Source organism: Schistocerca cancellata, chromosome 3, assembly GCF_023864275.1.
Source record: "Schistocerca cancellata isolate TAMUIC-IGC-003103 chromosome 3, iqSchCanc2.1, whole genome shotgun sequence".
Lineage (NCBI taxonomy): Eukaryota > Metazoa > Arthropoda > Insecta > Orthoptera > Acrididae > Schistocerca > Schistocerca cancellata.
In genome coordinates this window covers 715366374-715380035 of record NC_064628.1, presented here as the reverse complement: position 1 = coordinate 715380035, position 13662 = coordinate 715366374, and the positions used below count along the sequence as shown (strand labels likewise).

Here is a 13662-nt window from a genome sequence, read left to right as displayed (position 1 = left end):
ATGATAAATGACCCATCCCAAGTCATTCAGATACTGATTCACCAACAAACACTGACACCTGATACCTTCCAACCTACTGTAGGACCCAGCCTAAGCAACAGATCATGTCGTCACCACAAACTTCGTTCAAAAAGTAATAAAAATTACATTGAATAAATATTCTCAGTGTTGTGTTTTACCACCATAAACACATTTGCATAACATCACGTGTCCTGTGCTGCGATTGGCTGATAGAAGCAAACTGATTTGGCATGATGCTGATTTACATCTGTGTACTGAAGGACTGTACTCGATGATTTTCGCATTTATACTTGTGCACTACAAAAACAGGCATTAAACTGATTAACCACATTAAAGTTCTCTCCAAACAATATAGTTTTTGGTATGTTTGTTGTGCAAAAATATTGGAAAATCTCATGTCACTGAATAAAACATTACCTGTATTTCAAGTTACAAGCAAAAACTGCCTCATTTATGGCGATTAAGTCAGTAAGCTTTTGAGACATATGAAGGCAAAAATACTGAAGGCAGAGACGGAAACAATTAACACATTAGGCTGCACCTTCCAATTAGGCTGACAACCCTCATGGTCACATATGCAAACATTAAGTCTGTGTACATGCAACAACCATGGGATGATAATGAATCCTACTAACGTTGACATGGAAAGATTCTATTATGTGCACCTAGAATGATGGGTCTCAGCCATTTCAGATATCCTGGAAGGATGTAAATCCCTTCCAAATTTAGTGCAAAAGCAACTTTCTATTTCAGCAGGATATGTGCACACTGTAGAAATCTGTTGTTGTGCTGAAGGCAGTTTGTCTTCTGTGTTTAAATTTGACTCTGGCTATTGTTTCCACACTACAATGGGTATTGTCAGATTGGTGGCATAATGTCTCAGAAGACAACTTTAAAGGTAGGATAATGCTTTCTTTTGTAAACTTTCAATTGTGTTTGGTTGCAAAGATAATTTTACTCTAACTGACTGGATTTAATAGGTTCAATATAAATTATTTATTTTTTAATAATGTAAAGAAAATGATCTGTGATACCAAAAAATATAAAGCAATTGATAGGTGCATCTTCATTTTCAACACAACACTGACAAACAATGAAATAAGGTAAAAATAGGAACATATGGTTCATCAAAAATAAGCCTTCAGAAACTAACACCACAACAGCCAAAAAATATTGCCGCAACTAGCAGCAAATAACACTGAAGTTGACATAAAATAACACCAAAACTGGGGAAAAAATTAGAGCACATGTGGGGCATGAGGGGGCCAGGGGGAAATAAAAGATGAACAAAAATAGCACCAAAATCGGCCATAAAATAAAACAATTATTTCTTGTCCCTATTACTAACTTTGTTATAATGCAGCAGCATCTATTTTGTTATAGCACACTGAGTGATTACCTAACATCCCACCAAATCACTGTGTGCAAATCAAGCAATCATATGAACAGGAACATTACAAAAGATAATGTGATTGCATTCCATTAAGCTGTTAATATGTGGTTATATCATACAATATGACAAACTTTTTTTAAAATTTATTTCCTGTCATGCTTCAAAGTGTGTTCAAAATGGTGATGATTAGCACACAGGACATTGAAAATGGCTCTGAGCACTATGGGACTTAACAGCTGTGGTCATCAGTCCCCTATAACTTAGAACTACTTAAACCTAACTAACCTAAGGACATCACGCACATCCATGCCAGAGGCAGGATTCGAACCTGACACCATAGCAGTCACATAGGACATTGAAAATTATAGATAGCACGCATGCATAGAGCCATACAGTATGCTTTATAAAGAGATTTTACATTAAGCTGTGTGTGTGTGTGTGTGTGTGTGTGTGTGTGTGTGTGTGTGTGTGTGTGTGTAGGGGGGGAGGGGGGAGTAAAGAAAAAGAATATACCGAAGAAAGAAGACTGACCTTGAAGATCTCACCAAGAGTAAAATACTGCTGCCAAGCATTTTTATCTGGAGGCTGCACTTCCAGTGACCTCCTCGTCAAGTAAATGGCATCATCAAGGTACTGCAGATTAAACAGCACCCGTGCCAAATTAAGCAGCACCTGTAAACAGAGAATAAATACAAATAATGAAATCTGAGAAGTAATTATGTTACAGCCTATATGGCAGAACTAAAAAAAAATATTTCAGGAAGAAAACTATTAATACTATCCAGCCCTCAAAGATAACCCATCAGTTGGCCTAGGCGAGACATATTGGTCACTTGCTGCAAGTAACTGAAAAACTGTGTCCCACAACTGAGCTTCGATCATTCCAATTTCCTGATGAGATAGTATCAGTTGAGTACTACAGTTATCTATTAAACACCTGATAGTAATTACTCACCATGCATTGGGAAAAAAAAAAAAACCTCCTTCAGAGGAATAGACTTTTGCGGAAAAATTGTACCTCAAAGATTGAACAATGTAAAATTCGTGAACAGAGGTCATAATACAGACTGTAACACTTCTGCATTTAGGTTAAGAAACTTCAATAATAAAATATTACGTCTTAGCAAATACTGTCTAGACTAAACATGGCAGCCTAGTGCAAAACCATTTAGTAAACCACGAAACAGCAGAATTCTTCAGTTTAATGGTCTGATGATGTGTATTGGGCAAGCAGTATTAAGTGACAAGATAGAGATTTTGCTGCAGCCTCTGGGTCACCGCTCTCACATCTGAATGGTTAAGTGGGCAGGCCCACATGTTGCCAAGGCTGTTTCAACTGTGCCGCAGAAGTTTCGCTAGGAACACCATACAATTTCCATAATTTTGGTACCCTGAAGAAAGACGTTCATAACTACTGATACATTTTAGATGAAGAGGTGCTTGCCTGGGTACAATCATGGTTCCATAGGCAATCACATACATTTTTCCATGAAAGCACTGACTGTCGTGTTTCATAGCGGAATGTATTAGAAGTTACGGCGATTACTTTTGAAATATTATACAGTTTGTCTATTTTTTTCCCACCTGTCTCATTTTCATCAGACTGCCTCTCATATAAATGAAACATGTTCACTGCTAACCAACCAGTCACTGTGTTGGTATATAATAATCATCATGATGCCAACAGTTGCAGCAACTGCTCTGAGTCCTCAGTAATATTTGCGAACTTAAGTACTCTGTCTCCATTTTTACCCAAGAACAGACTCAAGTGGCAAGAGTTCAATTAAATGATCAGTGACAGAGACTCACAAGTCAAGTTTCTGAGCATACAGAGATGTTGAGTTTAGAGATGATGTCACAGGACCAGCTGGTGAGTTTAGAGTGAGTGTATTGAGTTTGTTTCTGATCTCTAATCACTATGTGGGTACCTCGTAAAGACTCTAGACATAACAATATTCCTTTAGTTTTTTAATTGATTTGTGTTTAAAATTAAAAACTAATTACAAGGTATAGTCTTTACAAAGAAAGCCAAATGTTCTGAAAGGTCTGGCACTAGATTTAACATGTCATAACTTCTTGTTCCATAACTCTAGCTTGTAAGTTTTCCATTGACACACGACTCCTCCACTCAGCTGACACAACTGCACATGTAGGGATGAGGAAGACTGATGCAGTACGCAGCAAACATGCCTGACTTGTCAGTAACTTCATCTCCACATGCACTGGTAGTCAACAGGGGGCACAACCCTCCCATGTCACGGTAAAATAAGAAGGGTGTTCTGCAGGTACAACAGCTGGATTCAACTTTCTGATAACCTGCAGGGTACTCTAGGAGACAGTGGAGTACAATGTTGATCATCAGCTAATCAGAGAATGTTGCCCAGTGTTCATATTCGTGCGATTTCCACTAATCTCTGTCCGTCTCTGTAGCTGATAGGTCAACATGGATGGCTGCAATGCAGAGGACCTGGATTTGATTCCTGGTCCTGCCAATGATTTGATGCAGTACGCAGTACGGGGGGCTAGTACAGAGTGCACTCTCACATCCAAACCTCCAGGTGTGAGACACTCAGATCAGTACCAAACGTTGCACGTCAATGGAGTATCAACCAAAACTCTAATTTAGTTCGTACTATGTGCTGTCATCCAGCAGAATGGACATAAATGTTAATTAAAAGTAACACCAGAACTACAGGGCAAATCAAAAGCATGACTGTGTGCAATTAACCCATGTTGCTTGCCTGGGGAACTGGTAGAGTGATAGATCCTCCTACAGGATCAAATCCCAATAACTTTTTCTTCTGCATTATATGTGAAAGTGTCATATGAGATAACACGTTTATAACATGTAAAATGGCTGTTTGGAGTTTACAGCAATGTTCTCTTGGCAGTCTGTTTGCGTGTCGTTTCTTTGCCAGTAGTAAACCAATAGAGTGAATTTGTAGTTTCACAGAATACACAATCAGAAGAGAAAAAATAAAGAAACAATTGCATCACACATGTGGAAGAAATAGTAATAATAATAATAACAAACAAAATAATAATTTACATAATGCTCTACTAACAAAGTGAAATCAGGCTGCCAAAGAAAATTGCCACAGACGAAAAAAAGTCCTTTTACATTTCAGGAAAATCTTCTCCCATATAACAGTTTCACACATAAACAGTTAAACAAAATTGTCATCAACTGGGTTTGGAAGTGGGACCTCTGGTATGACGACTGAATGGTCTACCTTCTCACCCCTGAGATCTACAATACGGTCACTCAAAAGATACACTTTTGCTGTGCTCCGAAGTTCTGGTGATATTTTTAATTACTGTTTATGCACATTCTACTGGATGACAGCACACAGCATGAACTAAATCGATGTTTTCGTTCGTACTCTATCAACATAAAATGTTCAGTAATGATCCGAGTGCCTGACATCTGGAGGTTTGGATGTCAGTTTCATGATGCCAATTGAGGAGCAACTCGAATGAGAAGTAGCAGTTCCATGATCTGGAAAGTTGGCAACACAACCAGGAGAGCAGAGTGTTCACCACATGCCCCTCTACACTACATCCTCACAGCTCCGCAAGGTAGAGAATTACAAGGCAGACAGTCAACATTCCTTGGGCTTTCAAAGGCTGGAGGAAGAGCTTGTTACCACTAATATTTCAAACTGAATGAATGAACACTGACAAATCGCTTTCACTGGTAATATGCATTACCTTACTGCTGATCATCCTATGCAACTTCACCATTCAGGTTCTTTGGATATCAACTTTCAACACTAGTTGTTCCAAATGCCAGAGATGAAAACTGGCTCTCCATCATGCGTGTGGCTTTTATAATCTGACTAATTTTTTTTTCAACATCTGAATCTACTCAAAAGCTGTTAATATTGACAGAATAAATTTCCCTGTTTGTGTTAACTAAAGTGAATCTTATACATTCTCCCGTATTTCACATTGAGAAAGGTTGTGTGACGTGAGGAGCAGACAACATTTGATACCCACCTCCAAACCAATGAGTCAAAAGATAGCAAAAAATTACCTGTCTTCGAGGCATAACACCCCCTTATGCGAATAGCAAAGGTTAAAGTGCACGCTACATACATAAATACGTTTAAACCATTTAAAATGAAACTATTATTCTTACCTCCGCATTATGTGGTGAGACTGCTAGGGCCCTTCTAAAGCACTCTATAGACTTTTGTGCATCACCTTTAATTCTCCAGAAGTTGCCTATCTGGTTGTAAAGTTGTACAGACTTTGGTTTCTGAAACAGTACAAAAACATTGAGCACACTGACTCTACCCAGACAATCTGTCATTCATAATTATGCTAACTGGTTACCCAGCATTGCTCGGTTACTTGTATGTCTGAACCTTATATTAAATAGGAAAAGGTAAATCTATATGCACAACAAAAATGAACTTTGTGTGTTTACATGTTTTTAAAAGTATAAATACGTCACACAAATTATACATGAAAATGATTTACAAATTCATTGTAACATTAATTTTAATCAAAACTTTATCACATACTGCTACAGCAAGAACAAACACGATTTATGGAACATAGTACTTTACAGAGCAACACATAAGATACAATGAAGTACAGGTTGTGCGTAGCACTGAACACATCGAACGGACAACAGTAACACAGGTTACAGAATAGGCTGAGCACTCGTTTGTAATCGCTTAGATAATACTGTTTCTTTGGTGGCTACCAGAGCGTGCCAGGGGGCCGATCCAGGTGGCCTCTGTAAGTGGGCCTGTGAACTGTATGGATGCACGATCTCTGAACTCGCATGCCTCAGGAGTGAAGGTACGTCGCACACAATATTCCACACCTACACTTACACACACCTGTATAGGTAACTTATTATAATGGAAATCTGTATAGGTAACTTATTATAATGGAAATCACCAGTAACATTAACAACACTGATTTAAAATTAACATCGGATAGTTTTCAACTACTTTTGTCTGCCATCTCTAACACCCTCTCTAATCCCTGTCTCAAGTTGTGCTGGAGGTGTTGACTTCAATGTTTGCATCTCTTCATTAGCCATATCTGTCTCACTTTTACAGTTTCAATGGACACATTAATTACAGTTACCGCATGATATCTGAGCTGGTTAGCTCACGATTCATGTAACATATTTTAATGTAGCCAATGTAATGGCATGTATTTCTGAAGAAGATACTCATAGGAGTATCAGAGTCTAGGTCAAGTTTGTTTATTTAAACTTCTGGCAACAGACTGGCTGTTCATTGTACAAATGCTGATATCCCAATATGATGTTTGTGTACACATTTCACAGGGGAAACACTGCTGCTGCTTGTAGAGAATATGACTGACTATTTTCTAACGCCAGAGTACTAGATTCAAGTGTGTTTATTCTTGTTTTCACTAAACTGCGCGAGACTGATGGAGTGCCCTGCAGTAAAATTTCATCTGAAAGTGCAAATGAACAAGGTGTGGATGAAGCAGAGGACATTATTAAGTCCTTTGAAGAGTACATAGAGATTTCCACAAACAAGTATACGGTGACCATTACGTGTGCATGGCCTCTGTGCTTATCATTTATAGCAAATTCAGCACTTTCTAAAAGAAGATGAAGATAAGCGATTAGAATTTTCTCACTGGCTAACCGCATATCGCTGGGAAATCCCATTAATACTGTTCAATGATGGAGCCATTTTCACTCAGGGCGTACCTACAACACTTAACCCACATCGGTGATACAATGAAAACCTACATGCATCTGTGGAAACACATTCTCTCAAGAGCGTATGTGTCTGCTATGGCAGGCAAACAGTTGATTGGATCGGTTGTGTTACCCCACCATGTTACAGGGCCTCGGCACATGCTAATCTTCAGGTGACATCTTTAAAACCTAACATTCCTTGGAATATGGATCAGTAGCAATGGTCACCGAGGATGCTGTATCTTACTCCTTTAAATTTTTTACCTGTGGAGTGATTGATAGCTGTTGTGGTAATGGAGATATGAGTAAGTCAAGTGATCATCATATTGTGGTGGTCACCAGGACATCTGTTGTTCGCATGAATGCATTTCTCAAATGAAAAAAATTGAGATTTTTCTGTAATGTTCTTGAGCTTTTGCAAATATTCCTGCATCTTAAAAAAACGTTTCCTACTGTTCTAGAATATTAATGAACATTCTAGCATACAACTTGGAAATAGAACAGCCTAGTAAAACTGTCTTAACAATGAGTTCTTCAGTGTAATGGAGCCACAGGAACAACTCATCAAAAAGGTTTATCCACCTATGGAGAAACTATGCAAATAAAGAATGGCTGTGTGACCAAAAAATTTTAGCAATAAAAAGATGACATAGTTCAACAAATAAATCAGCAGATACGGAATATTGTCATATTGTAACCATACTCAAATCTAAATCTGAAAGCATGTTTGTTACAAAAACCAACGAACACCCTGCACAGGACTGAACTCCTGGATGGGGAGTGCTGCTATTTATACAAACATCATATATTTCAGAATATTCAAACATAAGAAATTTCAAGAACCTTCCAGAGATAACTAATACTAAATAACATGTCCACGAACCATGGACCTTGCCGTTGGTGGGGAGGCTTGCGTGCCTCAGCGATACAGATAGCCACACCATAGGTGCAACGACAATGGAGTGGTATCTGTTGAGAGGCCAGACAAATGTGTGGTTCCTCAAGAGGGGCAGCAGCCTTTTCAGTAGTTAGAGAGGCAACAGTTCGGATGATTGACTGATCTGGCCTTTTAACACTAACCAAAACGGCCTTGCTGTGCTGGTACTGCGAACGGCTGAAAGCAAGGGGAAACTACAGCCATAATTTTTCCCGAGGGCATGCAGCTTTACTGTATGATTAAATGATGATGGTGTCCTCTTGGGTAAAATATTCCGGAAGTAAAATAGTTCCCCATTCGGATCTCCGGGCGGGGACTACTCAAGAGGACGTCGTTATCAGGAGAAAGAAAACTGGCGTTCTACGGATCGGAGTGTGGAATGCAGGTAGGTTAGAAAATTTAAAAAGGGAAATGGATAGGTTAAAGTTAGATATAATGGGAATTAGTGAAGTTCGGTGGCAGGAGGAACAAGACTTTGGTCAGGTGAATACAGGGTTATAAATACAAAATCAAATAGGGGTAATGCAGGAATAGGTTTAATAATGAATAAAAAAAATAGGAATGCGGGTAAGCTACTACAAACAGCATAGTGAACGCATTATTGTGGCCAAGACAGACACAAAGCCCATGCCTACTACAGTAGTACAAGTTTATATGCCAACTAGCTCTGCAGATGATGAAGAAATTGATGAAATGTATGATGAGATAAAAGAAATTATTCAGGTAGTGAAGGGAGAAGAAAATTTAATAGTCATGGGTGACTGGAATTCGAGAGTAGGAAAAGGGAGAGAAGGAAACATAGTGGGTGAATATGGATTGCGGGGAAGAAATGAAAGAGGAAGCCGTCTGGTAGAATTTTGCACAGAGCATAACTTAATCATAGTTAACACTTGGTTTAAAAATCATGAAAGAAGGTTGTATACATGGAAGAACCCTGGAGATACTAAAAGGTATCAGATAGATTATATAATGGTAAGACAGAGATTTAGGAACCAGGTTTTAAATTGTAAGACATTTCCAGGGGCAGATGTGGACTCTGACCACAATCTATTGGTTATGACCTGTAGATTAAAACTGAAGAAACAGCAAAAAGGTGGGAACTTAAGGAGATGGGACCTGGATAAACTGAAAGAACCAGAGGTTGTACAGAGTTTCAGGGAGAGCATAAGGGAACAATTGACAGGAATGGGGGAAAGAAATACAGTAGAAGAAGAATGGGTAGCTCTGAGGGATGAAGTAGTAAAGGCAGCAGATAATCAAGTAGGTAAAAAGACGAGGGCTAATAGAAATCCTTGGGTAACAGAAGAAATATTAAATTTAATTGATGAAAAGAGAAAATATAAAAACGCAGTAAATGAAGCAGGCAAAAAGGAATACAAACGTCTCAAAAATGAGATCGACAGGAAGTGCAAAACGGCTAAGCAGGGATGGCAAGAGGACAAATTTAAGGATGTTGAGGCTTATCTCACTAGGGGTAAGATAGATACTGCCTACAGGAAAATTAAAGAGACCTTTGGAGAGAAGAGAACCACTTGTATGAATATCAAGAGCTCAGATGGAAACCCAGTTCTAAGCAAAGAAGGGAAGGCAGAAAGGTGGAAGGAGTATATAGAGGGTTTATACAAGGGCGATGTACTTGAGGACAATATTATGGAAATGGAAGAGGATGTAGATGAAGACGAAATGGGAGATAAGATACTGAAGAGTTTGACAGAGCACTGAAAGACCTGAGTCGAAACAAGGCCCCGGGAGTAGACAACATTCCATTATAACTACTGACGGCCTTTGGAGAGCCAGTCCTGACAAAACTCTACCATCTGGTGAGCAAGATGTATGAGACAGGTGAAATACCCTCAGACTTCAAGAAGAATATAATTATTCCAATCCCAAAGAAAGCAGGTGTTGACAGATGTGAAAAACAATTAGTTTAATAAGTCACAGCTGCAAAATACTAACGCAAATTCTTTACAGACGAATGGAAAAACTGATAGAAGCGGACCTCGGGGAAGATCAGTTTGGATTCCGTAGAAATGTTGGAACACGTGAGGCAATACTAACCTTACGACTTATCTTAGAAGAAAGATTAAGGAAAGGCAAACCTACATTTCTATCATTTGTAGACTTAGAGAAAGCTTTTGACAATGTTAATTGGAATACTCTCTTTCAAATTCTGACAGTGGCAGGGGTAAAATACAGAGAGCGAAAGGCTATTTACAATTTGTACAGAAACCAGATGGCAGTTATAAGAGTCGAGGGGCATGAAAGGGAAGCAGTGGTTGAGAAGGGAGTGAGACAGGGTTATAGCCTCTCCCCGATGTTATTCAATCTGTATATTGAGCAAGCAGTAAAGGAAACAGAAGAAAAATTTGGAGTAGGAAGTAAAAGACACGGAGAAGAAATAAAAACTTTGAGGTTCGCCGATGACATTGTAATTCTGTCAGAGACAGCAAAGGACTTGGAAGAGCAGTTGAACGGAATGGATGGTATCTTGAAGGGAGGATATAAGATGAACATCAACAAAATCAAAACGAGGATAATGGAATGTAGTCAAATTAAATTGGGTGATGCTGAGGGAATTAGATTAGGAAATGAGACACTTAAAGTAGTAAAGGAGTTTTGCTATTTAGGGAGTAAAATAACTGATGATGGTCGAAGTAGAGAGGATATAAAATGTAGACTGGCAATGGCAAGGAAAGCGTTTCTGAAGAAGAGAAATTTGTTAACATCGAGTATAGATTTAAGTGTCAGGAAGTCATTTCTGAAAGTATTTGTATGGAGTGTAGCCATGTATGGAAGTGAAACATGGACGATAAATAGTTTGGACATGAAGAGAATAGAAGCTTTCGAAATGTGGTGCTACAGAAGAATGCTGACGATTAGATGGGTAGATCACATAAGTAATGAGGAGGTATTGAATAGAATTGGGGAGAAGAGGAGTTTGTGGCACAACTTGACAAAAAGAAGGGATCGGTTGGTAGGACATGTTTTGAGGCATCAAGAGATCACAAATTTAGCATTGGAAGGCAGCGTGGAGGGTAAAAATCCTAGAGGGAGACCAAGAGACGAATACACTAAGCAGATTCAGAAGGATGTAGGTTGCAGTAAGTACTGGGAGATGAAGAAGCTTGCACAGGATAGAGTAGCATGGAGAGCTGCATCCAACCAGTCTTAGGACTGAAGACCACAACAACAACAAATAACAAATAATTGCTGGTGGCTGTGTTTGAACTAGCAATCTGCAGCATACCAGCCAACAACGTTAGCCGCTTTGTTGCACTGCGTGCACCACAGAATGCGTTACTGCTGCCCCTCACAGAGAAAAAATTACCCACTCTTTTAGGAGTTTTAACTGGAACTAACAACAGAACCGTGGATCTAGATCTTGTCAATGGCCCTCTGCATGGCAGTACTGGCATATCCTCGTATTCTTGTCATGTTATCTCGTTCTCTTCATTATGGTGAGCATTGGAGGTAGCTACTATTTTGAAATTTTCACAATCGTTGAGCAGGTCTTCAGTTTTCTTGAACAAGAAGTGCACACCATCAATCTGTGCCACAAGAATGTAGTACAGCTTCATACTACAGTATCTGGCATTGTCCATTAGACTGCACTTTCAAATATGTGTGTCGCCAGTCACACCACCGCAATTCCTACAGCTGCCACTGTGGCAGGAGGGCACTGCCACTAATGACTACGCTGCTCCCCTCTATGGAACTCCAGCAGCTGGTGTACTTAAGTTCGAAATTTCATTCACTGCCCCTTTTTTTGTGTTTTTGTCAGTTGAATAACATTTACAGACTTTTGTAGTGGCTACGCTCAACATCATCTGAATAGACATTGTATGGAAGAGTGACATACTAATACTGGTCAACTAGAACATTTGACCACCTACCTAATAGCCGGTATGTCTACTTCTGGCATGGATAACGGCGGCAATGCACTGTTGCGTGGAAGTAATGAGAACCTGGAAGATCACTGGAGGGAGTTAGCACACCATCTGCGCGCACACACACACTTCCCCTAATTCTTGTAAATTCTGGGGAGGGGGCATTGACTCTGATGCCACATTCAATCACATCTCATATCTGACAAGTTACTACTGTGTTCCTCAACCACTCCATCACACTCATGCATTGTGACATGGCTCATTATCTTGTTGAAAAATGTCACTGCTATTGTCTTTAAGGGGTGTACATTGTCTGCAACCAGTGTATGCTACTCCTTGGCCACCAAGGTGCTTTGCGTGAACTCCACTGGACCCATGGATGCCCACATGAATGTTCCCTAGAGCATGATAGAGCCACTGCCAGTGTGTCTACATCCCGCAGTACAAGTGTCAAGAAGCTGTTCCCTGGAAGATGATGGATTCATGCCCTTCCATCGGTATAGTGAAGAAGATACTGGGATTCATGAGACCATGCAATACTCCACCACTGTGCCAACATCCAGTGTCAATGGTCATGTGCCCATTTCAGTTGTAATTGCTGATGTCGTGATGTTAACACTGGCATATGCACAGATTGTCAGCTGCAGAGGGCCATAGTTAGGAGTGTTCAGACACACTTGTACTCTGCCCAGCATTAAAGTCTGGTGTTAGGTTCTGTCACAGTTCGCCTCCTGTCCTGTTTTGCCAGTCTGCCTGGCCTATGACATCTGTAATGAGGTGTGGCTGCCTAACCTCCTTATGTCTGGACGTGGTTTCACCACATGTTGAAGACATTCACCACAGCATTCCTCTAACACCCAAAGAGTCATGCAGCTTCCAAAATGCTCATGCTGAGCCTCCAGGCCATAACTATCTGCGCTCAGGCAAACTCAGATAGATCGCACGCCTTCCCCATTCTACATACGGACAGCACGCTCACTGATACTACAGACACCGTGTGTGTGTCTGATCAACAGTCATTTCTCGCCAGGTGACGCTGCTATTGTCTGGATGGGTTTATACTGATAGTAGGTGGGTGGTCGTAATGTTCTGGCCGATCAGTATATAAATCTTTTGTATCTGTATAGGTTTCTACATCCAAAGCTACTGTTAGTGACTGACACTGCAACTACGGCAACGAAGTTACGTATTATTTTTACTACTCGATACTAGATCTAGAATAAATTAGTATCTGTATTCTTTGTTCATGAACAGTATTTGTTCCTTGTTCCTGTATCCATAAAGAACCACACAGTGTACAAATCAAGTCAATGTCTGACCAGTGACGAAGGACATGAACAGCCCAAAGTAGCTCTTTAGTAACTTTTTCAATAGTTCCACCTTGTGCATAGCCATAGAAATTCGAACCAAACCTCCCAGCTGTGTCTCACTGGCCTCTGCTTGGCGTTATAGCACTCTCAGTCTTTCTCCTGGGCATCAATAGTCTGTATGCAAGCCAGCTGCCTTGCTTCTTTGGTCCCAGTGATGGTGTTTCACATAGTCATTCTGGGTATCATCCAGTTCACATGGAAACAGTGTATCCAGCATCATTTCGGCCTCTTGACCATGGAGCAAAAAGAATGCTGTAAAGACTGTACTGTCTCTCTCGGCTGTGTTGCATGCAAATGTCATGGAGGGCAGTATTGTATCACAATCTCTCTGACATCAATGTACGAGGGTGTACTGA

At 40.0% G+C, this 13662-nt stretch overlaps 1 protein-coding gene across 2 annotated transcripts in view; it reads right to left on the bottom strand.

Moving 5' to 3' along the window:
- LOC126175718 (uncharacterized) overlaps positions 1–13662 on the bottom strand; it is a 110933-nt gene that overhangs the window by 38492 nt on the left and 58779 nt on the right. For both annotated transcript variants that reach the window (XM_049922651.1, XM_049922652.1), the window contains exons 3-4: positions 5556–5675; positions 1946–2086 (exon numbers count right to left, since the gene is read on the bottom strand). In XM_049922651.1, coding sequence (XP_049778608.1) covers positions 1946–2086; positions 5556–5675 — 261 coding nt within the window. The remainder of the gene's footprint in view (positions 1–1945; positions 2087–5555; positions 5676–13662) is intronic.